Genomic DNA, 27,913 nt, shown 5'->3' with positions numbered 1-27,913 from the left:
TTTGTCCACAGAGAGCCTACCAACCAACTGAATGGCCATGGATCATACAACAATTTGTAAGAATATTAGAAGACTACAAAAACAATGTCATTTCACATAAGAGGCAGTTGGGGGCAAACAGCTCACAGAGGTAGCTAAAAGTCATCAGCATGCACAAATCTGCCTACGTGACAGTTCCAGCGGCAAAGCAAACTATCCTAGGAATTCCCATATAACGCAAGAAGCAACCTGAAAACATCCACTGAAATGAAAGAACAGCGTCGTTTATAGAAGAGATGCACTGCAGAAGCTGCCACCATTCCTCCAACAGGATGCAGCAACGAAACAAAGAACAGCGAAAGAAAAGTAAAGCTCTGCAGTGCATGTTTGGCTTAAGTCTTTTGAAAGTTTCTTAACACCAGTGTATGCTTACACCATGCTAAAGGCAAGTTACGATCACCAAGCACTTGGCAGCAAAAAACTGCACCTGGTGCAATACAAGCTGGCTGGCACTGTTCTTTGTATATCTATGACAAGGGACTATTAAGTTGGGTTCCATGAAACGCTTGGGTACATTCCTGCGAGCATGTTCAGAGCTCCGCAAGCACCTAGATCCATGCATGCCAATAACCCGCCTTTCCTTTCACTAGCTTAATTTTGAGACTAAGCACGCTGAAACTACTTATAACAATCTGTTCCACTTTACGGAAAAGATCTGAATTTCGCTATTTTTTTGAGAGGCTGGATGTCCGCGTTCTTTTTTGAGCGCACTTTAGGCATCACGGGACAAAAACGAACATCCAAGATCCTTAGAATCTTTTGAGATCTTTAGAGTTTTCAAGGCTAAAAAAGATTGAGAACACCTACTCTACCAAATGCACAGGTCTCGAATGTCTTCACTGCTGCAACACGCCACCTTGTGATGAAAATGCAAATTACCCAGCATTGAAGTCATGCCAAAATTTCTTCAAACAATAGAAAGCAGCCCCCCCCAATGAGTACACTTACCTCAACTGGAGGAAGAGGCTTTGATGACTTGGCGTCGTGTTTTGTGTCTGTGACAATTCTGATTTTCGGCGTGACGAACACTGCAACAAGAACAGACGCAGCTTGGGGTAAGAAACAATTAGCACACAGCAAGCACATTCACGGGAGACAATCCATCTGAGCCATGTCACGCCAATAGCTGCAGGCCAAGACCGTGCCCACAGTGAGCACTAACAAACTCATCCATCATCCATTACACAAGTGCTCCCACGTGACGGACGCAAAGCTTATAATGAGGAAAGCAAGGTCAAAGTGTTCCATGCACTGCAGCCTCTCAAGGCATATTGTGCCAAAAAAGTATTGAAGGCTGCTGCACATTCACAGCACAGCACATGCACAGCAAAGTAGCTGTGCCAATGAGCTGGGCTGCAATCAGCGATTGTAAAGTCCCTGCCGTATCTACAGTATCATAAGGCCAAATTTTTTTCTCCTACCTGTGCAGAGCATAACACAATGTATGAGGAATGATGCAGAGCGTGTACACAATGCAATGCATAAGGATGTGTTGCACGAATAGCACACCAATAGAATATTTTATTACAATTATGGCTAGGGTTAAATGTGGCTTGAAACTTGAAACTGAAACAAAGCGAGAGCTTTGTTAAGCATAGCCTCCACTGTCTCAAATCAAATGTCAAGGTCAAGGTTAGGTACCCAACAGTCGTAATGATTACGTGGTCATACTACCATAGCTTGGACCATACCACCACGCAGTTAAGCTCGGTTTGACCTTTTGAGGCATTGAAGGTCATTGTCGATGTGGTGCCCACCGTTTCAAATTAAATGTAAAGGTCGAGGTCAACTTTCGAGGTCAGGTACCCAACTCAGTCATGATCACATGGTCATATACCATAGCTTGGGTCATGCCACCAAGCAGTCAAGTTCGGTTTGACCTTGTGAGGTGTTGAAGGTCATTGTCTCATACACATCATATGCATCAGGATTAGAGTTCTCGCTCTAAAACCCTTAAAAGTCTTGCAAAACACCACCAAATGTTACTATTGGAACACCTGGTGGCATGCATGTGGCAAGACAAGCTGAAAGGTGAGCAACTTGAGGGGACACACTGACAACCCTGTCTATGTTTTTTCACAGTAAAAAAAAAAAACCTGCACAACCGAGCTTTAGACGTGTTCATGAACTAGACTACTCATTCATTAGAAAAAAATTTTGGTTGAGGCGAACATTTTTTTCTGCCATTCAGTTCAAACTAGTGATGTCAAGACAATTTTTGGGCAGTGGCCATTGGCTGACAGCGAATGGTAGTGCAGTATTAATACATGCGATGGAGCGTGGCTCATCGGTGGGTCACATTTGTTCATACTGTACAGTCACAAAGCCGTGGGACAGCAGAGACTTTACAGACCCTGCGAAAAGCACACATCCCATGTCGCTATTCCCACCTGTTGGCAGTTCAAATAAGCTGTTACCACAAGTAGCTCACCAGTGGGTCATGCCACACATAACAAAGTTTACGGGTGGCCCATGAGTGTACCACGATGCACAATGATTAGAGCTAAAAAAAAATCTGTGGCACAGTGAAAGGAGGAGGAACAAGAGGAAAGGCAGGGAGGTTAACCAGAAGAATAATCAGTTTGCTACCCCACAGTGAATGTGTTAATTGCCTCCACATACAAAAGATGTATCAGTGTCATTAGTTTGCTGGCAGAAATTGCCAATAGTGGGGACACTTGTGTTTTAAGTTCCAACTTTTCCCAACTTACACAAGTCCTTTTTTTCATGTAGGTTAATGTAGCTTCTCTGCTACTGAAATGAGGTAAAGATTCGATATAGGTTGACTTCAATTTTAGAGTTCCTCTTCCCAACCACTCAGTGCAATTCATTTGTTGCGAGAAGGCTTTATTATATAACATCCTGGGGAGGCAAGATTAAATATGCGACAATGCTAGGAACACCGGAGAAAAAAAAAACACTCCACTCACCTGGAGATATTGTTCCAGACCCGAGTTCCACTTCATTTGCGGAATGCCCCGAACCCTCAGCATCTTCGTCATCTTCTACCCCAGAAGACGAGTCCGTGTCGTCGAAGTCTGCACTGCCCTCCACAGCTTGGTCACTCTGCACCAGAGCAGATTCGAACAAACATACGCCATTTTGAATTGCTCCACACAGGCATACAGCAGGAGCAGTTGTACGCAACCACAGCCGAAATCAGTATAAAATGCCGAGTGTTGCCGAGTATTGTGTTGTGAATGACTCCAGAATGGCTTGGAAGCAACTGCCAAAGATCACAACAAATGGTCAGCGTTTTGCAAGTCTCCAAAAAGCACCATGAATACAGCAGGTATTTTTCTGTACAAAAGCACAGCCAAGAGTGCATGTTCCTCTCATGACTGCTATGAGAAACTGCGATCAGAAATAGCTATGGGAGATCGGAGCTTTTCATTGCTATAAGAGTGCACAAAGTGCAAGCTGCGTCACTGAAAAGCTGTTGCTCTTTCTTTGTAGTAGACATATGTTCTCAACAGCTCAAGCAATGCCACCTTTTGCTCGAAAGGAGGCATTTAAAACCAATGCGGCTTATTTTGAGTAGAGAGTGTTTTTTTTTATAGTAATGACATTCCCAAGACCTGTTGCAGAAGATGCTTATAATTGCTCAGTGTACTGAACCGCCAGTTCAGCATTTGGTGATCATATGGGCTGCAAGCACTTTTCCAGAGATTGACTTCAAATACATGCCCTGCAGTGTTTGTAGATTACAAGCAATTACAATTATTGAAAAATTAAAAAAGACCAGTTTTGGATATTTAAAAAAAAAGCTTTTGGTCCACTGTTAACACTTCACATATGCAACGGAAATTCATTTAGAGGAAAGGAATAATAACCCAAGTGAAATTGGCCAATGGCCGATAGTTGGTAACTCGCCAGCCTCGAGTTGGTAGCCAATGTGCTCGCCCTACTTAGCTCAGGCCAGCGTCAGACAACGGCTGGCCAACTGCTGTGTTGGCCTATGATTGGCAAAAGGCAAACAACCAACCACTGGCAAACGCCTGGCAATAGTTGGCCACCCACACGTAGGCATGCAAACACAGGCCGATGCCGGGCCACCGCTGGCCACCAAGCACTGTGGGCAAATTTTGAAACAATTGTGATTAATTAGGGCATAGCCACTGAAAACGCTTATACATGTCTTGATCATAAGTGTAACAGCCGGCAGGACGTTTTTCAAATATACGAAAGTATGACCTTCATGACACGTGCATGTCAAGCAGTCGTGGTGCCAGAAAATCTAGTCTCGTTGCTTTTACATAATGTTTGTGGCAAATATTGCCAAGTGGGCCATTAAGTTTTCTCTGACAGAAGGTGCAACGTAGCCCGCTCATTTGCATTTCTCGTTTGTGTGATCACAGAATCACAATTGTATGAAATAATACTGGTTAACGTGCGAGAGTCACTGGCTACAACAGCAGAGCCTTAGATTTGGAGTATAAGCTCGTGAAAATTCTTAGTTCTGTGGATGTTAGTGCTGCCTATACTCAGCATGTTTATATAGTGTTTCTATAACTTAATTTGCGTGTCACATCTGCTAGTCGTTACGCATTGGCTGTCATGACAGCGTGATAATATTGCTATTCAGATTTCGCCATTACGTATGTCGGCATTGCACCAAGCGACTACTCCACTGTGATAGTTGCAGACCTTTTTTTTTTGTGTGTCTAAATTACAGAAAGTGCAAATTAGGCTTTGCGAATACTCTTCGTGTATTGTGCACAGCTGCCATTCTAGTGTATGTACTCCCTAGCATAAATGGTAATTTATCGTCGGGCCATCGCAGGGCTGACCATGGCCCGGCGTCGGCAAGCGCTGATCGGCTCGTGCAAGGCCAATGTCAATCCCCAACCACGGCCTGAGCTGGTTTGCAGAGCTTGGGCCATGGATGGCCTGGTTGGCTGCCGGCAATGGGCCATCGACGGGCCATGCAATATTTTTTTCCATAGGGAAGGGCCTTCAGTTCAAATAATAAATATGCAATTTAAGTAGGTCAACTCCTTGACTCATCTCAAAAGAGGCATAGTTTTGCAAATTGAATGTACAGCTGTGGAGTGGTTACTTCTGAGCTCCGTGCTTCTGAGGTAGCGACTCCACAGCCACATTCCAGAAGCGTACATAAGGGAAGCCACTAGAAGCCGCACTCATTCTGGTAAAGGTGAGAAAATACAACCATTTCCTCCAGTGACGAAACAAATTGATGCAAGGCACTCTGCAAACCATATAAGTTGCGCCCGATGGAGCTTTTCATTAGTAGGCCAGTAATGTGCACCATTCCACTATTTTGAAATGCCCAAGGTCTTCTGAGTAGTACGTAGGGCTATTTGTGCGCTGTATTACATGAACTAGATCAGTATGAAGAAAAGTCAGGACGAAAACAAGTGGGTGTCCATCCTGTCTTTTCTTTGTGACCGGTATGTTGCACGTTGCATTAAAGGTGCACTGAAGAGGAATCTGAACTAGTCTTTTTGCCGCGGGAACTCAATCTACACGTTTTGAGCATTCTTAGAAACCTCAATTTATTGACCTGTGCGGCCGATTTCCCTAATTAAATCGAATTAATGTCCGGCTCCCGCCTTTTTTTTTAATTCTCCCTCGTGCAGTGGGCGGAGTGCCTTTCACCCAGTCCCGTGGCGGCTTGCCGCTCTGCCATCGGCGGAGTAATACGTAGTAAACCGCAGAAGCAAATAGTCCGCACGTATATTTATTTGTGCGGGCTTATGAAACTATTTATTCGAATGAAACTATTTATTCACGGAAACCTAAAAAACAACATAAAGCGAAAGCAAAGCCTCCAAGGAGCTGGCTGAAAGGCACTCCACGCATTGGTTGACTCTGCCCACCGTACGAGGGACAATTCAAAAATAAAGGCGGGAGCCGGACGTTAATTCGATTTAATTAGAGAAATCGGCCACACAGGGCAATAAGTCGAAGTTTCTAAGACTGCTCGGAACATGTAGATAGAGTTCCCGCGGCAAAAAGGCGCATTCAGATTCCTCTTCAGTGCACCTTTAATGATGCAAGGTCTTGTTCGCAAAATGAATTGCACCCCAATCTACCCATGCAGTTATTCACCTGTGTGAGGATATGTGGACATGAAATGGCCACAGAGCTTCGCAGTTAGAGCAACAAACAGCTACAGCAATGAAAAGATGAACGAAGTTCCAAATCCAGAACTGCTGGAGGAATAAGTTAGCAGTTCATACCACACAGCTACATGTAGTGTGAAAATTATGCATGTGAACTGTAAAAGGAGGATGAAGAGCATTTTCTCTTTTTTTCAATGACCCATGTCTGAGGCATATCACATGGAGATGCATGAAGCCCAATTACATGACAAAGGATAAGTGTAGTCCACTTTTTCTGTGGCTAATGGAGAAACTGCAAGGCAGTTGATGGCACTTTCATAGCTGTCACCAGACCCTTTGGTGAAGCAAACAGGTATCGAGCAGCAATATTTGATGGGCTAGTTTGTATGCACAAGAGCAGGCATTTGGGCTAGTTTATGTGGGTTCATCTTGAAAAATAGCGCAAGCTCTCTTTCTTATCCCACTCTGTACACTTTTTTTTACGGTAGTTTGTATGCTGCCCGAATGCAAAAATGGCTGCGCAAGCGAGTCCAGGACAAATGAATCTGGCTATTCAGTGGCAGTAAGGCTATCTGCCAGTTGCACTCTTTATATAATAACAGCCATTCCAAGTCTGGCAACAATAGTTAATTGCTTTTGATTAACCCACCACTCATGTACTTGACAAATCCACAACTGTGCAACTTTCCAGGCAACCTGTGCACCCTTTCTTTAATGTGCCACATATCTGCCCTTGCTTTTCAGTCTTGAACTGCCTCCATAAAGCAGGAGTGGTTTAGCAGTCAAATTCACACCACACGGGGCATTAATTAAAGCACATGTGTGGGCATGGGAAGGGGGCAAAGTCCAAAGCACATGCGCTGCCCATTAAAAGGTTGAAGGTAAGGGTGTTAGAGGGTAATACCTGGGGATCATCAATGAAGAACATGCCATTATCGACATTCTTTGGAGACGTGCTTTGCACCTGCAAACAGAAAAAGAAGCGAAATAAAGTTTAGTCACCAGCCACACTGCACACAATTATTTAACAGATTTACTTCACAAAACAAATAAATGCAGGACCCAGGGAGCGCTACATGCAATTTATAATGAGTCAATTTCTGCTAGCTGCATCTGTGTTCCCTTTAACAAGGAATTTCCTGCAGCTCTACAGAAATGAAGAGCTTTAAAATAACAGTCTGCTGTTGGAGATGAGTAAAAAGTACTGACATATATACATCTTGCACTGTGACAATGAACATGAGGGCAGAAATGAACATGAACAGAAATGAACCTGATGGTAAACGTTTTGGCGGGAATTTGTATTTTAGAATAGCAAAGAGTCGCGTCTAAGTCTACGGTGGCGCTGTGCTGCTTTCAAGATTCGCGATTCTGAATGCAGTTTGGCTATGTTGCCTGAACTGGATACACTACGTTATGAATACAACCGAGCGATACAGCGGGTTATTTCTGATGGGAGAAACTAGAGACGCCTTAATTTCTCTTGAACTGTCTAGCATCGTTTAACCCCACTTTCTCATTAGTACTTCTTTAGACACTTTGAAAAACAAGCTCTCACTATGCTCACAGCGGCATTGCCATCGGCACTGCTGTTACCGGCAAAAACTATTGGAATGATATAACTAACCATATGTTAAGGATAGTATGCTTAAAACCACAGGAGTACTATCAGCAATAGTTTTAATACAACCAATACATCGCAACCGCATGAGACTTAGGCGGGCAATCATCGAGTCTAATCACGGTTTGAAGACATCGACTACCACGGGAGATCAAGTGTCATTGATCAATGATATGAAAACTTGCACTGGCCAACAGCAGCCAAGCGAAGCACGGAACCACATCTACCCGGCATTTCTGTGCCTCTCTACGGTGGATAAACTATAGCAAGGCCACTTTTAATTCTAGGTATGATATTAAAAACTTTAAGGCCAAATGGCACATGCTAGAACCCAGCTCTGGAAAGTTGGCTGCTCCACCATGCTGCCATGCACGTGGGGAAACAGTTGCATTTCAGCACGGTCCTTAAAGGGACACTGAGGAGAAATTGAAGTTGGCTTGTATCGACAGAATGCCAACTCCTGATTACAAAAACACCACTCGTACTGACAACAAAGCTCTTGTAACGTAGAAAAGAGCAAGAACCAAAATACAGGTATCGCCGCCACTGGCCAAACTCGCAAGTATTAGTGTGATGACGTCATAGGACAAAACAGTGTTGCTAGTACCAATGGTTCTAGCAACACTAGGACCCGAGAAGCCACAAATCACTGAGGCGCAGCCAATGCATGCGCAAATCGCCAGATGGCGCCACTTGCCCGGCAGCTACGCGCGCGCCTGCAACGTCAGGACTAATCAGCGCCTGCTCACCGGCGGTAGGCGGGCTCCCAGTATTCCGCTAACGGTAACAAGGTACACGGTATGCTAAAGGTGTCTATTTGCGAGAACTTCGTTGCCGATTTCGAGAACGGGATCCATCGTAACGCTGGCAAAACGCCGGTGCAAACGTAAGCGAAGCGACTGTAGCGACGGCCGCAATAGCCGATAGATGCCTTCAACGCGCGGCCGGCAGTAGCTTTCTTTTCGGCTGCTGCTAGGCCGCTCTGCTGACCGCCAGAAATCACGGAGTCTGCGTTACGTCATGTGCACGTCATGTTGCACGTCACTTAGTCCTGTGTCGTCATAAGACAATCCCAAGTTTAAATCAGAGCGGCGGGAAAAACTTTTTCAACTTCGAATCCAAATTTCTTAGAAATGCATCTTTCGCTGCCGGCCAAGTGGCAACAAAGCCATGAAATGCCGAACTAAAGGATTTTGCTATAAAAAAAATATTAATAGTGCTCTCCTCACTGTCCCTTTAAGTGCGACTTCGACGTTTGCACAAGTTGCACTGTACAGTTTGAGAATGTCATACACGTACATCGCTTCAATGATGCGGAATTAACCACGACGGCCGTTCAGACGAATATGCCACAGGAATTCTTGTGCCACGTTGGACTGAACTATGGCTCCCAGTCAATCGACTTGAGCTGACACTAATAAGGTTTTATAGAAAACCCAGGGGGAGGGGGTACCAATCATACTGAGCACAGTCTTAAATTTGGGACCCCAAGGAGGCACCAAAACTGCACCAACAGAAGTGCATACAGGTTTTGGCCGCCGCGGTGGCTCTGTGGTTGTGGCGCTCGGCTGCTGAACCGACAGACGCGGGTTAGATCCCAGCCACGGCGGTAGCACTTCGATCGGGGGCGAAATGCTAGAGGCCCGTGTGCTGTGCGATATCAGTGCACGTTAAAGAACCCGAGGTGGTCGAAATATCCGGAGCCCTCCCCTACGGCGTCGCTCAAGGCTAGAGTCGTTTTGGGACGTTAAACCTTCATAAACCGAACAAAACCAGCATACAGGTTTTGGTCAGCATGCGATGGCTTGCGAGTTGCAAAAGCCACTTCCAGATCTTGCTATGCGGCACGATTAACTTTTCATGCGCTACTGTTTCCTTACTCGTGCTAGACTATTCATTACACCAAATATTGCTGTGATACCTAGGCTGCATGCATGCATGGAAATTCAAACACAGGCTTAAAAATGCACACCGTAAATGTTTGTCCGGCAGCAAGAGGCGCATTTATTAACTCAATGATTTAATATTTTTCCGTCACTCTAATCAAAACCCTAAGGTCATGACCCAGAGGCTCCGTGATCGCCGGCTAGGGATTGGCGAAGAACGTCAGCACAGTCAGCAGCGGGCTTTCTGCAATCAATCGACACCCGTGTTTCATTGTAACTATCAGCTTTCAAAAGCTCCGTTTGCAATGCACAGCCTTTTTTTTTTTTTGTCATTAAAACGCGATAATCTATGCATACAGGCCATGCACACAGGCTATGTGTTGCGAACCAGAGGCAATGTTAGCAACCAGACTTTTGGATCTGACAAAACTGCGCGTTGCAGGCGAAGAACGCGCATATGTGAAATAAAGGGAAACCTGACTGGTACCCGTGCTTTCAAGATAAGCCAGCGCGTCCAGTTATTCACAGAGGGAACGCGACTGCGACGCGCACGAAAAACTCGAACTCGTTCCGGAACAGTTCGAAAACTGACGCAGCAAATCGGAGGGGGCCGAGCACACTGCACAGAACTAACCACTATGAGCGCCCAGCCGACACAATACAGCACGCAAGCGCACACGCGCAGCGCAATTGGGGATAAGAGAAGAAAGCTCGTTAAGACGTGCAAATAATGGATGGAAGCACGGAGCGCAGCCTTTTGACTGCACATATGTCTGCAGTCATTAGGGAAATCCACGCAAGCGTGTGATGGGCAAGACATTGGACACTTTAATAACAATCACTTCGCGGCGTGGCGAGACGAAGGAACAAAGAAGTGGAGCACATTACTCAAAACCTGCGGGGCGATTCAATCCCGTTAATTTCAGCCGACAGCACGCCGCAGAGCAAGCACATATCGATCAGCGTCCGTACGCGCATTCTTCAATCTGAAGGCGGCTAGTACACAAAGGCGAATAGCGCCGAGCGAAGTGTGAAAAAAAAAAAGTTGATCGCCATACAAACTCCCGATTTAAATCCAACTTACTCCGAATCAAATTCGGGATTAGTCTCACGATCGCTCAAGACAAAGCCGTTGCACAACCAATCCTAGCCGTTCGTTCGACACATCCGGTGCGCATCTACCGTCCACGAAAAAAATGCTGGCATCACGTGCACTTGAACAAGATAACTACAGTAAAGAGAGTTTAATTCATTCGGCTTTCCAAACGATTTTGTAGTATCACAAAAAAAAAAGAACAGTATAGAAGCACCAGTTTAGAGCGAGGCCCGCATACTCTAGTGAAATCCTGCCAAAGTTTAACCAGAAGAGAAATCGGCGAGGGCCGTGTGAAAAGTAGCGATCTGCACCGCAAACGAGACAGATCCCATATTTCAAGTTACGCACGAAAGAATAAGAACGCTTTACAATGACGTACGCATATATACCTTAAGAAAAAAAAGTATAGTTTGGGCAGGGATGCCGCGCGGGAAATGATAGACGAGGAGCTCCGGGAATGGGGAGGGAGGGGAGAACGCACGGGGTGCAGAAAAGGAAGAAAAAGAGCGAACGATACCGAAAAGGACGGCGCGAAAGAAGAAAAGAACCCGAAGACTGGACGGAAAAGGCAGGAAGAAGAACAAAAAATAAAAACTAACCGAACGCGGCGGAAGTGAAAGCGCGGACAACGAAGCGCGGTTCTGAGGTGAGGAGGGCGAGAACTGCGGCACGCACAAGGAACTTTGGCCTGGCGAAGAGAGGCAGAAAGGAAATAAAGCGCGACTATACAACAGATGATGCGGGGAACAAAGCGGCAGCGGCCGAGTCCGATGCCCTCCGCCACCACCGCTGGCGCGATGGTCGCGGGGCCGAGTGGGGAGGAGGCTATATGGAGGGGGCAATAGCCGCGAGCCTCTCGCGCGTCGTCGGCAACCCCGGTCCGCTCCCCCGCCGCAATCGAGCCACTTCCTGGCCCAAAAACTGCCTCCCCATCTGAGCGGAGGAGGGGACCGATGAGAGACGAACCCTCAAGCTGCCGCTGGCCTGTCCTCTCGTTGGCACGCCAGCCAAAACAACGCCACCGCCATGCGAGTGTGGAGGCGGAAGGGAGCGAAACTGCCAAGCTTCCCATCGCGCTTTGTGGCGTTGCGCGCTGGAACAGCAAGAAAAAAAAAAGGCATCGACCGCCCAAAAGGCGAGACCGTTGACCGCTGCTCGACAGGGAACGGGGAACCACCACTGAATGAGGCAGGCGTCGATAATGCCAGCGTCACCGTAATTGTCAGCGCTGGACTGCCTACCACCGACTGACGCCCTTGTTCGCTTGGAAATCAAGTTAGACGCGCGAGGATGTACTGGATTTGACCAGATAATCTTCAACAAGCTGTGGTTTGAGATTAACTCGAGAATTAGCAGCGCGCCTCTTCGCGAACCTTGATACAGCGGCTCCGAAGTTAGACTCGTATGGATTAGGTCCAAAACTGCGACACGCGCGGGACTTGTGCTCAGAAAAGGATGCTAATTGGGACGCCGCGGGCGTAACGGCGCTAACGAGCGGAAGGAGCAAAATGGCGCGAAACGCGAGCTTCGTAAACAACGAGAGTTGATATGGACTGCAACGCTAAAGCCCTTCGAGATAACCGCTGGGCAAAAAGGAACTCAGCTTCACCTTCCACTGGCGTTATGCAACAGCGACAGCAGCACAGTAATCCAAAGGGCGCAGGGGCTAAGCGAGCTTGATGCACCACCTGAATTGGCACTGCAGACCACACGCCCCCACAGCCCACTTAAATCACAACTCATGTTTTATTCACACAGACAAGCGTGTACACAAGGGGAGCGGTGAACCCCCATTAGGCACGGGGAAGGGGGGCGCATAACCCCCCCTACCCCCTTCCCTTATTGTGAGACTCTTGCATGCCTACGCACGGAGCACGTGCTATGCAAAAGCTCCGACGCGGAACAGAGAGTGAAGCGCTCAGTGTCCCCGACTGAAAAAATTTTGTTTCCTTGGTTAACCACTACACGCGCTTCATTTGCAGTGGCCTTCACGCCAGACACGACAGGCGCGGCCGCAGTTAAACACGTTTGGCAGCGACAGAGCCGATTACCCAAGCAGAAACCTTCGGTGAGAGCCTGACTGTGGACGACTCCTCGCAACAGAGAGAAAAAAAAAAAAAAAAAAAACACTGAGACTGCGTCACTGAGGCGCCACACCTTGTATGCGCGACACATTCCTCCGGTAATCCGCAACAATGCAAGGCGACCGCAGCCACGCTAGTGACGGCGTCTTTACTGGCGATAACGGCGCTCCACAGTACAAGAAAAGCTACAACCGAAGCACGCCCGGAAGGCGTCGAGTGCGAACAGGCGGCTGAATATAATGGAGAGGATGTAGGGGCACACCGAGAAGTCGACACCGACTTTCACCGCCTACCAGGGCGAGGGCATCCAGTGAAAAGCGGCCGCCGTGCATGCACAACAGAAGCGAGGGGAAGAAGACTTCGGTGGGAGGGCGGCCCCCAACACGGCCCCCAAGCTTAAAAGGCCGAGCAGTTTTTCGGCCGGCTCCTCCGCCCCCTCACGACGGCTGCGCCGCAGAGCAGAGTCACGGTGTGAACAATGAAACGGAGGATGCGGAGGAGAGAGACACCGGACGTCTCTCTCCCGCGGTGAGACCTTCGCAGGCGTCCCCTCCCTTCGCCTCCCTGGATGCTCCGAGCCACGGCTCCTCCCGTTATATATATTTTTTGTAATCCCCGCAGTTCCAAGCAACGCCCAACGACTGCAGAGACGAGGTAAGACAGACTGAAAGGGGGAGGGGAGGGACCAGGAGCAGAGGACAAGAGCGGGGCAGAAGGAAGCCACCGACACAAAGGAAAAGCCCCGGGGCTTTTTCGAGGCAGCCAGTGTTTGTTGTCGGTGCGACAGGGCAGCCGTCGCGACGACGACGGGGCCAATATAGCGGGATTCCAGGAGCCGCGACGCCCGCGCCCCGACGCGGCGCGCGCCCGCTATGAAAGCGCCGCGGGAGCGAGACGCGCGTGTCACCAAGGGGGCGAGGCTCGCGTCAGCAGCCGTGAGCTTCTTTTAACTTTCCTTGAGACCCTCCTTTGCTCCGCACCAAGGAGAGACAAAAGGCTGTTGTCGCTCTCAGGCTGTCTTTTGTCTCGGGCGGTACATGATGAAGAAAAAGCGGGGTTTTGCGTAATACCTATAGAGTCAGGCAGCAGCTGGTGCCCAAGGGGTGCAAGTGTGCGGAAGGAAGGCCAGAGAGGTCGGGGCCTAGAATGCATCGGCAAAGGAAGAGAGGACGAGCGAAGGCAAGACTACAACGCTAACCCTCCGGGGCACTAACAGGCAGCCAGACAACCACCGCCACAGCAGCAGCAGGAAGAGGAGACAGCTGCTCGCGAATATTCAGAGAAAGAAGGGGGGACAAAGGAGGACCCGAGGTTAAGGCTAACGAGGCCAGAAGCCGCGGGACAGCAATATCGGCCCGTGCCCGGGGCCGACAAGAAGCAACGATGCCCGCTGGGCATGGCTTGTTTCGCTGTCACCAGCAGAAGCAGTCACGGTTCATCTCGTATAAGCGTTGCGGGCCGTCGGTGTCGACAAAACACGCTTCTATATCCCAGCCTTATCATTAATGCTGCGCAGGAAAGCAGCGACGGTTTACACGTCGGCGCAAATTTGCTAATCAGAGTCTCGCATTAGTAGCAGCAGCGTATACTCTTCGAAGTTTATCGCCTTCTCATCTGCGCCTCCTCCGCTCAATGGCTGAACGTCGTTAAGGAGCTTAACATATACCCGCCGTCTTCTTTTTAACGTCAAGCGACAGGCAACTAACTACAGAGCGCCCGGCTAGCGACAGGAATGTGCAATGCGGGGGGGGGGGGGGGGGGGGGGGGGGGGGGCTTCTCAAGAGAGCTCATTTCCGAAACTGCGCTGAGCAAGCGATTATACCTCTCTTGCAATCACCTCATTTGTGGCCCTCCTGCGCGTCCCGTTTACGCAATCGTGATCGCGATAGCTCGGCACAGCTCAAGGGCACCCGGAATCGATCGAGATCGCTCTCCGGGGAAAAAAAATAGAGTAACCTTAAATATCACTAAATTGGGCTCCCTGGCTTCTTCGCTTGAAGCGCGCTGCAGTGCTCAATTCGGAGCGGGCGGTTACATCGCAAACACAAATCAAGAGCTAGGGATACGCCCGCTCGCTGACTCGCCGTCGGAGAACGTTCGACGGTTAGGCCCTCCGCCACCGCTGCTGTTGCTGCGTTGCCCAAGCCCCAGCTGACGTCAGCTACTTCGCGAACAGAGCCCGCGGCACGCAAGGAGGTCGTTGAAGAGCCGACATACAGCGCCGCCTTTGAATCGAGCCGGTGGAGCTAACTTGGGATGGGTTTCTCAATCGGCACTGCGGGCACACGTTGCTAGCCGCTCGGTCACGACGACGCGCCCACGCAGGGGCCACGGTAGCCGAGTGCCATGACCAATCGATATCTATAGAGACTGGCTACGTGTGCGCGCTGCCGCCACGACCTTCCTCGATCCCTGTGGCACGTAGACACAACACACGGAGGACGCTGCATGACATGGGCCCAAGGCTGCGCGCGGCAGATGACGGCACGGCGTGAAAGACGCGCTGTAGCCGGCGGCGGACGTCCAGAACCTTGTGGCTGACCGACGCAAACTTGAGGACGGCTCCAGAAATAGCATGCAGATCACCTGTTTCAAAGCAGATATGCAAAAGCCCTCCCGCTTGCACCCCTCCCCTCTTCAATCACGAACCGCCCGCAAAGAAACGTTAACGCGATGGCATTACCGTAGCGTGGGATTCATAAAATCACGATACGTCGGTGCACACAAGAGGGTACTTCGTGTATTTCTTTCGGGGAGGGGGGGGGGGGGGGGGTATGACTAATCGCTTTGCACGATGCCTTGGCCAAAGACAGGACGACCAAATCAATGGCAATTTGCGGCGTCTCACTGCTGCACAGAGACTGCCAGAATACGCGCAGAAAAAAAAAAAATAGACCGCGAAGGGGCGCCCGCACTAAAACGAGCGCGAACGAGAACGACATAATCGCCCGTGCAGTGAAAAGTAGAACGCGAGCCTCAAAGCTCCAAGGCCCACGGCGCTGCGACGCATCATCCGCAGACCCAGAAGGCGCGAACGTACCGACTACCAGTGTCCGGCGCCTTCCCGCCTAGGCGCTCACTGTGTGAGTGACGGATCTCCTCCGGGTGGCAGACAGCAAATCGGCAGGCGGACAGGCATGCTAGACGAGCCGGCCGTAACCGCGTGTGTGCTGTGCACCCCCGGGAACGCATAACGACCGGATGAATTGGCCGCGCAAATTCCCGACCACGCAACGGGGCACCGAAGCGCGCGCGCGCCGGGAGTGACGGGCTCAGCGAACACCCGACGACTCAGCCTGTACGGACGCGAGCGAACGGAGCGTGTAAACACGCGGAGACAGCGACGGTGGCATCTGCGACTCGTCAAGAACCGCGCCGCGCTCCGGCGGACGGGACGCAGAGGCTGGGGGAGGAGGCAAGGCGTACTTTTCTACTTAGACCTTTTTTAAACACGGCCTGCCACAGGCTCAGACGTCGGAGTCGAGTGCTACGGTCAGAGTGGTGTGGCGCTTCGTCGTCATAAAGCCCGCGAGACTAGCTATAGGCACTGAACAAAACGAAAGCGCTCGTAACTGAAGTAAATAGCAGCTGACATTTCACAGTACCGAAAGTAGCTTTGGTCAAATATTCAGGGGAATCCCCGAAGGTGGAGTAGATTTGTAATAAGGGAGTAATTACTCATTGACATTCACCCAAGCGCAGTCATACGGCTGCAAAGGAAAGGAAAAATTCGTCCTGGACAGGACCAGGTCAGGGACCCCGGACCAGGACGAATTTTTCTTTAACTGCGAAGACTGAGAAAGCTGTATAGCTTTCCTTTGTAGCCGTATGGCTGGGCTTGGGTGGAGTCAATGAGTAATTACTCCCTTATTTGAAAGTAGCTTTATAGATGAGATCGAATGAAACTGCGCAAACAAATGGCGCTAACTAGCATAGCAGCACTCTGATGCGTCTAAATATAAGTGGCGGTAGTATAGTGAATGAGTTTAGTGAACACGGGCATGTCAGAGCACACCGGCAAGAAAACCCCCCAGTGTAACTTTAAACGACGTGATAAGCGCAGACTAGCGCTGACGCAGCGCCTCGCAATATTCATACACCTCATCGGCTCCACCTGGCTACAGTTGTCTGCCGGGTGCACGCATATGACGTCTATTTGACGGGTCGGCACAAATACTACAGGGCCTTCCACGCTGTCTCGGACTTCCGGAACGTGTGCACGTACGATGTCTTCGGTACGGAAGGAGTGATTTATGCAAGCCTGTTGGCACTGCTGAAAAAAAGACAAAAGAAGACGGGCCTACGTGAAAGTGGCAGCCTACTAAAAATACAGAAAAAAATATTCGACGGGAAACGTCAGGTCTGAATTTCGTACGCTCTGCAATTGGGTTGTAAGCGCATAACACGGGAAGTGCTCACGAAGAAACCCAATTTTCACCAACGCCCAGCAATGCATAGTCGACGCTTTCATATTTCAAATAGTGCACACGGCTAAAGGCACTGTTAGTACGGTATTAAAACCTCGTGCTGCGTCAAAGATTTGGTGTTAACGAATAAAGGTTGAGCCGCGACCCGCCTACGCTTACTTCTAAACACAGGCGCTTGCTTGTCGCAACTTGAAGCGGCAGCGCTCCGCGGCCATGCGCTCACCCTGTTTATAGAAGGGCTTCGTGGAAGCAAAGTGCGTCAAGCTTATCTACTCCAGGAAAATGCCTTGGCACAGCACATCGTTCGCAAACACCGCGTGCTTGCCAGCCGCTGTGCAACATCGGTTTTTTTTTTTCTTGGCCCGCCGAGGATGAGCATCGCCACTGTGCTTTGATCTAGCCAGCCTTTCTGTAATCTCCGAAATCACTACAGGTGCTTACGACGAAACCGCGGTTCAATGCATCCGCTAGCGACCGTGCATGAAAGACCATTGCAACTTATGTCGTAAAGATGTCCTGCGGATAGCTCACTGGATACATAATAGAGACGTTAATTTTCAGAGGCCGTTCGGAAAAGTCTGGATGCCGGCGGCAAGGTCGCGGACACTTCACGCTCAGTTGAATATCGCGCAAGAGCATTGCAACACTGCGTGAATAACGCTGAATCACGAGCCGCATATTTCGCTTCGTGTGCGCAGAACAAGCAGCGTTAAATTAAGGAAGAATAAACAGAGCGCCTCACAGAGCGCCTCGCTGTAACGACAGCTATGTCAGAAACAATACGCTCTCCCCCGGTGCGAACATGCGACAGCGACGGCTGCGTTAACTGCGCGTGAGCTATTGCCTGGCAGTAACGGGATATGCGGTGATTAGCCGAATTACGTCCTCTGTAGGACACAGCCCTGCTGCACTGATCCCAATTATGTCCTGCGCCAACTGCTTATCCCCGCAAACGTCCTAATCTAATCCGTCAACCCGACACATTGCCGCCCCTGCTTAGTCTCCCTTATCTTAGAATCCACTGCGTTAACCTTAACGACAATCTCATTTGCTGTCCGCATAACATGCCTTGCCCATGCTCATTTCATGATGTCAGCTTGGACGCGTCTCAACGTCATCCCTATAATTCTTTCTATACTACGCTGGAACAGTATGGTTTAGTGTTTGAATAGAGCTGCACATTGACTGAGGGACGCCGTAGTGGTGCGCTCCGAATTTCGACCACCCGGGATTCCTTAACGCGTACCGACATCGCAAAAGATTAAGGTGTTTTTCTGCACTTCGCTTCGATCTAAATGCGGCTGCCGCGGCCGGGATTCGATCCCGCGACCTTGGGCTCCGCGCTATGTGTAGCAGAATCGCTGCTCGCGTATAGGCGGGGGCGGTGCCAGGGCGACAGAACTTCCGGCAACAAGGGGAGAACCAGGCGTGCATCCGCCACCGAACGATCCGAAGCTGCGGCAGCAGCGGCAAGCTTCCACGGGCGCCGCCAAGAGTGACGCCAAGGACGACCCAATCAGGACGAGCCGCGGCTGGTGCCAAGTCGGGGCACGGAGCGCGCGAGAACAGAGCGCGATTAGAACGGTCCTCTTTCCTTTCTCGTGCCGTACTATATACGTACGTCGTATATCCACGAGGAAGGACCTCGAGTTGGCCGCTCATTGTCGTGTTTGAGACGCAACGAATACGCCGTCAAAAGCAGAAAACGCCGCGTCGAGATCCGTACCGGCACTCAACACAGCATCCAACTAACCTATACTCCTCACGTTGACAGGTGTGTGCAGCTGGGTGTCAGAACTTCGGCTTTTTTTTTTTCGATTTCTTTTCGCTTTCATGGAACTGAATGCGCGCAGCCTTAGAATATAAATCAGCCGAAACCAAAGGTGAAGTAAACAGACCGATATAAAGCACCTTTCAATCGCAGAGCGCGAGTGCTTACCGGCGTGATAAATGGCACTCCCGAACAATAGGGAGGCACAACAAGCACCAACGCAGGTGTAGTCGTCCCGACGGCGTCGGAGTCGCACCGAGCATTATGCCGCCGCGTGCTTACGGCGATGAAAACGGAAACAGATGCAAATGGAACGAGTAAAGCGTGAAGGTGTACAAGCGCAAAAGGTAAATAACCACTTTTCTTATAGATTTGGCATTGCCGTGCGGTAACGGTGGGCCCAATTGTTCGGATTGCAGAAATCAGGCCTCTGACACGTGCCTCCGAACCCCCGGCGGAAAACCAGGTTACACTAGTCGAAATGCAAGCGACCAGAGAGGAGCTCCTTGAGCAAGAATAGCACTCTCCGGAAGAAGACATTGCTGCCCCGGAGGGGTAGTTTGCCGCCGCGAAACTAATTTGAAGCAATCTGACAATCGACGCTGCAACTGTTTAGGCAGTGAATATAGGCTAATTCGCACAGCCGTAGACAATATATGACCGTAAGGGAAGCAGTCGTATGATCTATTGCCCCGGGTAAAGGCACAAACAGTTGCTTTGCCTCCACGCCTCAGATGAGCCCGAACCCTGACTTGATCTTCGACCAACTCCCGGTTGAACCTGAAAAATAGCCATTTGCTCTGCTACAGCTACACGGCGCCAGGCAAAGGGGTCGATCGTCGCCTCTTCCTCGATGCGGACTAATCGCGTCTGCCGGGAACGACTCGTTAGGAGAGCTCAAAGCGAGCCGACAAATTCCAGCGTCACCATCGAAAGCTCTTCCTGCCGAAGTCCCTTCAAGGAGGATCCAGCGCTTGCAGACAAGCGGAGAGCACAATGACGCTAACTGCACTAGACAATAGAACAGTGAAGCCAGCAGCAGTGAAACGCGGCGAATGCGGGATTAGGCTGTGGAGCTCGTTAACTTCCTGCCGTCGCCAACGCAATTCGTCCGCAACGACGTCTGCAGCCTGGCGTTTTCAAGATACCTGCTCTCCGTACTACAGTACCCATCTGCTAAACTCTGCAGGCGACAACGCATCTAACGCTAACGCGCAGACAAAAGGCGCGCCGAGAGGGTAGGAGCTCAAGGAACGCAGGGGACTACAGCCTTGACTCGGCGCAGACCCACGGCATGACGCACAAGGCGGAGCAGCCCACGAAGGACATTCAAATCACGCTGAAGTATACAGCGCATATGAGCAAAGCGGCAGCAGCAGACTCCATTGACATACGGGAGGGACGACGGAAGGAAGAGAAGGCGGCTAGGCCGGGGCGCCGACCGACGGCAGTCGATGCAAATAAACACGAATGACCACCAGAGGACGTGCACAGAGGAAGGCAGAGGAGAGGATGACGACAAAGAGGGTGGAACGTCGAAGCACCGCCCGCCTCGTTAGGCAACAAACGCCCACGACTTTATATAAATAAAGACCAGGTCGAGGGCAGAGAGAGAGAGGAAATGAATGAGCGAGTAGTGCCGTGAAGAAGGAAGAAGAAGAACGGCGCGGAAGGCAGGCAGGCAAGCAGGCAGCAGAACGAAGTGGCCGGAAACCGGCACTCGGCGAACTGCGCGGGCCAAAGAGGAGAAAAAAGGCGCGCCCTTCCATCCGTGAACCAGCCCGATGCCTCGGCCCACTCGAACCTTCCAAGTCGCACCGCGCTCGGACGGAGCTCGCGACGCGTGGGACGGCGTCCGATAACGAGCGGAGAAAGATGTAGTGCGGGCGCGCGCGGGGAGGCCGCGCGAGCGAGACTCCGCTGAATGACCGCGCGCGCCGACGGTTCAAGCACACAGTATACGGACGGGGACGAGCGCGGAGCAGAGATAATGGTCACGCCGCTTTATGCAGGTCCTCGGACTGAGAGGTCACTGGCAAAGATGTTCTCGACGTCCTGTGAAAGACAGCGCGGGAGGAGACCGTATAGTAGAGTGGAGCGCGCCGCATCCATGAAAAATAATAAGATGGTCTCGGGCCTGAGTAAATGGAAGCATGCACGGCGCGGGGATGCGCGTCACGAGGAAAGGATCGAAAGAGCGATGGTGCGCATAACAAGGAGTCGAGACGGCACCGCTCTGTGCTGGCACTTAATAATACTATGTGCCACCTTCTCTAGAACAACGACAGTCCTTGCGAGAGCGCTGCGAAGCATTAGGTAATGGCGCGACTCTGCGCAGGAAAGAGGCGAGACAATCAGTTGCGGGAGTGGGAACGTGGGCTTTACGCGGAAGGATTTGCAAGTGCGGTGTTGCACAACTCCTGAAGCAGAACTCGTCTTGACCGTGGCGATTATGTATGCTAAGAAGGTTTTTTAACGGAGCGTGACTAAGACGGGACGACGCGTAGCATGCATTCACAGTGTTAGCGCGCTGTTGAATCTTCTGGACCGATGATGGACGAACATATTACATGCGGCCACATGTACCGAAAAATGTATTTAGTTTGAAAATGTCTACAAAGGGTAGTGGACACCACTGCACACAGCATATATGCGTGTGGATTGGTTTCATCGCATAAATGTTCCGCGAAACCTCTGCTGTCCGCAGCGGTCGCATCTCCAAGCGACTGCGCTGTAGCTGATGCGTTAATGACTTCAGCAATACACATGAACGCCCTGGAAGTCTAGAGGGCATAATTTCTCCAATTTTATTTTTCACACACATTAATTTGTATGTCACACGCAGCCTAAATTCGCATAGCTCGTTTACGCTACACGAACAGCTGAAAGGAATAGAAGAAACCATGGCAAGCCATTCTCTTGCTACATAACTTCAGCCCCTGCGTTTCGTTTGAGTGCAGACTAAACAGGGGCACGATTAGCGTACTAGCTGATTTCCTTGAACAGATAATAACATTATACTGCACTGATGGAATGGAACATGCGGCAACAAAACAACTATACTTAATGTGGATATTTAACAGGGTAAACTCTTCGCGATAAGGAATGGTGGCTGCACGCCATCATATAAGGCACACGGTGCCATTTAGCATTTCACGGCACAGAGGTAGGCGCGCAAGCGATGCAAGCGCTGCGGATACGGCAAGCACACTTTTACACGCAACGTAATACACGCAATACAAAAATAGGCAACCGCTTAAAAAAAAACTTGCAACAGAACAAAGAAATTATTCCGGTAAATACGCTGCACCAAACGGAAGGTTAAGAGAAAAAAAAAATCAAGAACGGCAGCGGTTGTAGTAAAGGTCACAGCGGCCTCGCGGGCACGGGTTATCATTTGCCAGCAGGCTAGTTTAGCACTGTGTCTGATCTGCCTCGGAGAGCTTACAGGTGAAAACAAAAATTGCAAGGCGAAAAACCGTGGTCCGTGACGACGAGACTTCGCGCGAAAAGGGGCACCCGCCGCGTACCGGGAACGTCCCTAAACGCACATTTCGCGTAATCGTCGCCGGCGTCAAGTTCCTTCAAAACAGCGTCGCCTCTCCTCCCACGCGCTATCCGACAGTTAAGCGGCGGAGTTGCGCGCAGTAGCACCGGAGGCCAGGTAGAGGGCGATGACACCGACTCAGGCCTTGGAGACAGCGCATGCGCGTATACGGCAACAACGATCAGTTGCTAAGCAAACTGCTAAATCCGCGGGGAGCAGGCATACAAACCATGCCTTGCAGGAAACAAATGAACGCTAATCGATCGACAGCGCGATGCAAATGAAGTTTCTTCGGCACTCCGTATACGCGGCAGCCAGGTAACAGGTCACTGCGGCAATCACTGGCCTGTGCACACTGGCCTGTAACTGGTGCGAGCGAAAACCACGTGCCACGTAAAACCGAAAGTTAGCCAAGCAGAACAGAATCGAATAAGTAAGAACAGTGGGTCAGCGACAGGAACAAACACCTGCAGGGCGAGGAATCGGTATCGATCGCCACTGCAAACAGTTATGCAAACAGTTACAAGACTCCGACGCAATGCACGCAACTCTGTACGGTACTGGAAGGCACCACCGGAGCGCACCCACCCAGAACCGCGGCGCGAACCATCGTCGCCCCTTTCGCGGTGGTCTGCGCCGAGGCCCGGACAGAGAGGAAGCCACGTCCTCGGAGGGCCATTATCCTCGCATTAAGCCAGTCGCGCTCGCGCGGGTAGTACGGTGACGTCACCAGATGAGTTCCAGGAAGAACCGGCACGCTTCTTGTAGAAGGAAACAAAAGTGCACAATTATACTTCCCCGCTGCGCGACATTATGTGGACACGAGCCGAGTCCGAGCCGCCGCCCGGTCTGTATACGCGAAGGAAGGAGCGACCAGCTAGCGCGCTTATGTACATACACGGCCCACCACGGGATAGTTGCGTGCAGTACCGCCGAAGCCTGAGCGGGCTTGCCTGGGCTCGCCGTTGAGCGGTAGACCAACACAAAGCCGGTTTTGCGCAGCCAGCGAAAGCAGGTGCTGACGTTTATATTCGCTAATAGACGAACGTCCTTAACGGGACCTGTCAGCAGCAACGAATACGAAGAAGCCTGCCGGCAGCTATACAGGATTACGGCAGCACCGAGCGAATGAAGTATCAGAGCCGTTCAAGGAGTTCGCTCATGTGTCGCATACTAATCCGAGCCCAGCGTGCGATGTATACGCACAGACCGCACAGCTTCCAAGCGGAACACTGCGAGGAATTACCCAGACAATAGCGAGGAAGGAAAAAAGGAGGCGTCGCTCATCGATCGGCTGAGCCTGTATGCGCGGGTTTTCTGCGGGACGTAATGGAAGGTTTTTCCCCCGAAACGCCGGGAATAATTCAGCCTAAAGCGTGGCGGCGACGATGGCGATGAAAGCGGCGAAACAAGGCGCGTGCGGACGCTTGCCTGGACCGGGCGTTGTAGCGCTGCCCGTTAAACGAGCGCTAAACGACAGCGCAATTATCTTCGTCCACTTGCAATGCGTTTGCGGAGGATCTAGAGCGGTGTTTGGAAGCTAAATTGGTCATTTCACTTCGCTGCAAGAAACGCATCCAGCACCGCGAAGGGATGACGACATTGTTTCTAGAAGCGTCCGTGTGTACTCGTCTGTGGACGAGTAACTAATCGCAGTAATGGCGATGATTCAGTAATGGAAGTTCGCCAGCCGAGAGATCTGGTGCACGTGGATCTTAGGAAGAGGTCACGTGACACAGGTTACGGCAGGAACAAGTGGGCAGTGCTCATCAGAAACAGGCACCCCACACAAGTGCGGACAAGCTGAGGCAGCTAGGGAAGGGACAGTATGGAAAATGGGTAGAATGAAAACGCAGGAATAAATACAATGCACGGAAGGGGAAGGGGGGAGCCGGACGGGCGTTCATATTACATTAACCTCAACTTGTCCCAACTTGCATTGCAATCGGAAGAAAACATTCACGGTCACTGCAACTAAACAAACGGAAACTAAAGAAAAGCCCGGCCCTTGGTGCCAGCGCCGGATAATTCAAGCGGTCAACCGACGACAGCTATAGCCGTCCAGCCCGCTACGAGGCCCCAGGGAGCAGATAAGAGACTGCTCTTACGGATGCCTAAACTCGACTCAGCTGGAAGATTGCTATCGCTAAACCATTCCGGTCGGTGCGCTGCATTACCCAGTGATGGAAGGCGTCTCCCGAAAAACGGGCAAAGAAACAAACGAGCAAAAAATAAAGCCACCCGAAATGACACGAACGAAACGAGCTCGCGACCGGTGAAACGGGACTCCCCAACTGGCACGGACGGGTTGCAAAGGCGAGACCGAAGCGACGCCAGATACGCGAAAATTAATCGCGCCAGAGTCGGCGCGCTATCGCGGTCCCCCATCGTCGAGCAGCGGGCGCCGCGGGGGAGACGACGCTCAGCCGGACTCGCGGAATGTTTTCCTACGGGTTGATATCGCGATGAACCAACCGGGCCACGCCGCGGCCATCGCTGAAGAAGCAGCACCAGTGCCGCCAGTGGACCGGAGATATATAGATTTGCCGCTCCGATGCCAGATGAACTGATTGGACGAAAAAGAGGCTCGCCCCGGTCGCATATTACATTACGCCGGCTGAGTTTTCGAGTCCACTGGCGTGGACGCTTGAGAGCGCTGGTTTCGGTAACGAACATTAGACCGCTGCGTCACCGAAACGGAGAACAGAAGCGCTGTCATAACGCTGCAAGACGGATGGAGTAGCCGCGGTATCGAACTGCGGCTCTCCACGTCAACTGGCTCTGGGCATCAGTTCCCTCAGAGGAAGGCTTCATTTATCAATTTAATGTTGGGCATGTAGGCGACATTTCTTTCCAATTACTCAGACCCAAATGGTATGCTGGGTTAAAGGTCACACGCAGGGCTTCGGGCCATTGTAAACAACCTGGGGATTATTGGATGTGCACCGGCATCGCACAGCACACGGGTAACGGCTGCGATGCATACCACGTCCGAAACAACCTACTGCAACATACTGCAATGTGCTCGCATCCGAAGCATGCGTTCCGAACAGCACACTTCGGAAAAGAACTTCGACAGTACAAACGTCATTTAATGCTATGCTATGTTATACGTGACATTACAGACGCCCGAAATGGCGCTCGGTATATTTAACTTTTATTTGGTTTACACCACAAATATTAAAACAGCCGATTAAAACACACAGGGAGAAGACAAGGCTGACACGAAAGCTTTCTTGCTCTGCACTGTGCAGTCGCAATCAAAACACAGAAGGTGGGGTCAACGAGCAGAAAGAAATAGGAAAGAAAAATGAAATCGAAAGGACACTGACCGTAACTGAATATCTTGCACAGAAAACTATCGCGTAGAACACGATGGTAAACGAATCGTCAATACGGCGCATTCCATAGCACTGTGCTCTGACCAGAGAGCACGGTACGCAGACTTCCCCGAAATCCGCGAGCGAATTTACCAGCAAACCACTGGGAGACAGTCGCCCGAGGTTCATCAGAGTAAGAACATACACAGTTGGACCATATTATAACGAAGGCAAAGGAACCCGGCGATCCCTTCGTTGTAAGCGCAGCTTCGTTATAGCCCGTGTTGACATAGTTTCGAATCGTCATTCCTCCGCTACATCTATTATTTAGTCATAAACCGTTTCGTTATAACGAGATTCGACTGTATAGGAGGAGGTCACCGCCTTGCTCCGAACTTCAGGTCGAGCTTACCGATCACAGGAGGATCTTTACCGCACGCACATTTGAATCTGCTCACACAAACCGGCGTATGCGCAAGCCCGTGCGGATGCGGCAGACGACGCTGCCAAAAATGGAATTCCGCGAGCTCGCGCTCATACGCAAGCAGTATGAAGCGGAACGCGCGCTGCCCTACCCGGTGGGGCATGCTTACGGGGCGTGTGCTGCATAACACCCGTGCGTATACAGCTGCAGTACACAAGCAAGCATCGCCAAGACGTGCAGTCGGGCGGACGCGTGGCGCAATATCTTGGCTCGCGCGCGCAGTTATGTAAGGTGTACCAAAATGCAAACACAGCACCCCCGCGCAGAGATGGTCGTAACGCGGTTGGCGTCATCGAACTATTTCCATTGCAGGGCGTCTGGGATGAGCGCGGAGGATGCTCCGGCTTCCGGTGAAAGTGCGGGACGACACCCACGCCCTCCCGTGGCGACAGCCGGCACGCGCCAATGGCAACGCGAGAGCCGAATAGAAATTTTAGCTGGTGTGTGGACGCTTAGGGGCAAAGCAATGGATGGGACTAGCCGGGTCGCCGCGTCGAAGCTCTTGCCTGTCAGCAGGGAATGAGTAGTCCAGAATAAAGCTAGATAGAAGCTGACGATCAGTACGAATAGGAGAAAATCTGAACAGCGAGAAGAATCGCTTTTTTTGTTTTAGTGAAAGCCAGAGAAAAAAACATCGGGACACCAAAGAAGGCGTGCATTTTAAAGCTGTATATATATAGAGCCGCCTTTAACCATAAGCATATCATAACTGCCATGGTATACCTAATAACGACTACAGCTACCTAATTATACCATCACCGAGTACACGACTACCCAATTATACCATACACACCTGGAGGTTTAGATTTTCTTGTACTGCAATCGCAAGTCGTCTCGCCGCTAAAAAAATGGCTGTGGCTTAGCTTGGTTAAGCCCGGTAATTGCGAAAGCAATATCCGTAGCTACGCCATGGTTCAGCTGGTAGTGTAGCTGGTGGTGGTGCTTGGGGCTAGACTTGTGGTGATGCATCGGTTATACAATCCAATCCAATATGCTAATATGGTAGCTACCGGCCTCGCTACGCGACGGGCTGAAAGTGCAACTAGTATTGCCTGCGCAATAGAAGAATCTCTGAATGCCGGAGATCACCAGTAGACGGTGGTGTAGAGCCACTGGGTAAGAGTCAAGAGAAAACTTTACCAGCGACTACGATGGTGCGAGCTGCAGCGCGCCCATGAGCTGAGAGCGGGGTTGCAAGCTCGCCTGCTGCGAAGCCACATTTACACATTGTTACTGGTCGGCCCGAAACAGGTAGTTCCTCCCACAATTCTAGCTCCAGAGCAGGCACAACCGTTAAGAAGTCGCCAGTGTGTGCAAGCCAGGTAAGAGTTTGTATCCGCTATGCACCCTGGCCAATCCCTCGCCGTGTGCATGTGCCATTAAGCCTGAGGACATCAGATGAAAGTGCGCCCAGAACGGCCCAAGAAGGACTATTCCCTTCTGTCACCGTAGATGCCCTCTTCAGGCACACCCAAGCCACCCGAGCACTATGGGGCGCAGTTATAATTCCGCTTGCAGGATGTGGCAATGACGAAAGGATCGCGAATAGCCG

At 50.7% G+C, this 27,913-nt stretch overlaps 2 protein-coding genes across 2 annotated transcripts in view; one reads left to right on the top strand and one right to left on the bottom strand.

Annotated features, from left to right (window-relative positions):
* The window catches only part of LOC149371048 (uncharacterized), a 287,128-nt gene that overhangs the window by 32,408 nt on the left and 226,807 nt on the right, over positions 1 to 27,913 (top strand). The gene's annotated exons all lie outside the window — the stretch shown is intronic.
* The window catches only part of LOC149371051 (syndecan-4-like), a 108,357-nt gene that overhangs the window by 13,791 nt on the left and 66,653 nt on the right, over positions 1 to 27,913 (bottom strand). Inside the window, exons 2-4 of the mRNA XM_089564495.1 lie at positions 7,030 to 7,089; positions 2,970 to 3,105; positions 988 to 1,067 (exon numbers count right to left, since the gene is read on the bottom strand). Of these exons, the coding sequence (XP_089420621.1) occupies positions 988 to 1,067; positions 2,970 to 3,105; positions 7,030 to 7,089 (276 nt within the window). The remainder of the gene's footprint in view (positions 1 to 987; positions 1,068 to 2,969; positions 3,106 to 7,029; positions 7,090 to 27,913) is intronic.

This window comes from Amblyomma mixtum, chromosome 1 (genome assembly GCF_055824585.1).
Source record: "Amblyomma mixtum isolate Tamu chromosome 1, ASM5582458v1, whole genome shotgun sequence".
NCBI classification, from domain to species: Eukaryota; Metazoa; Arthropoda; class Arachnida; order Ixodida; family Ixodidae; genus Amblyomma; species Amblyomma mixtum.
Note: the sequence above shows the minus strand (reverse complement) of the source record. Positions and strands in the feature narration are given on the sequence as shown.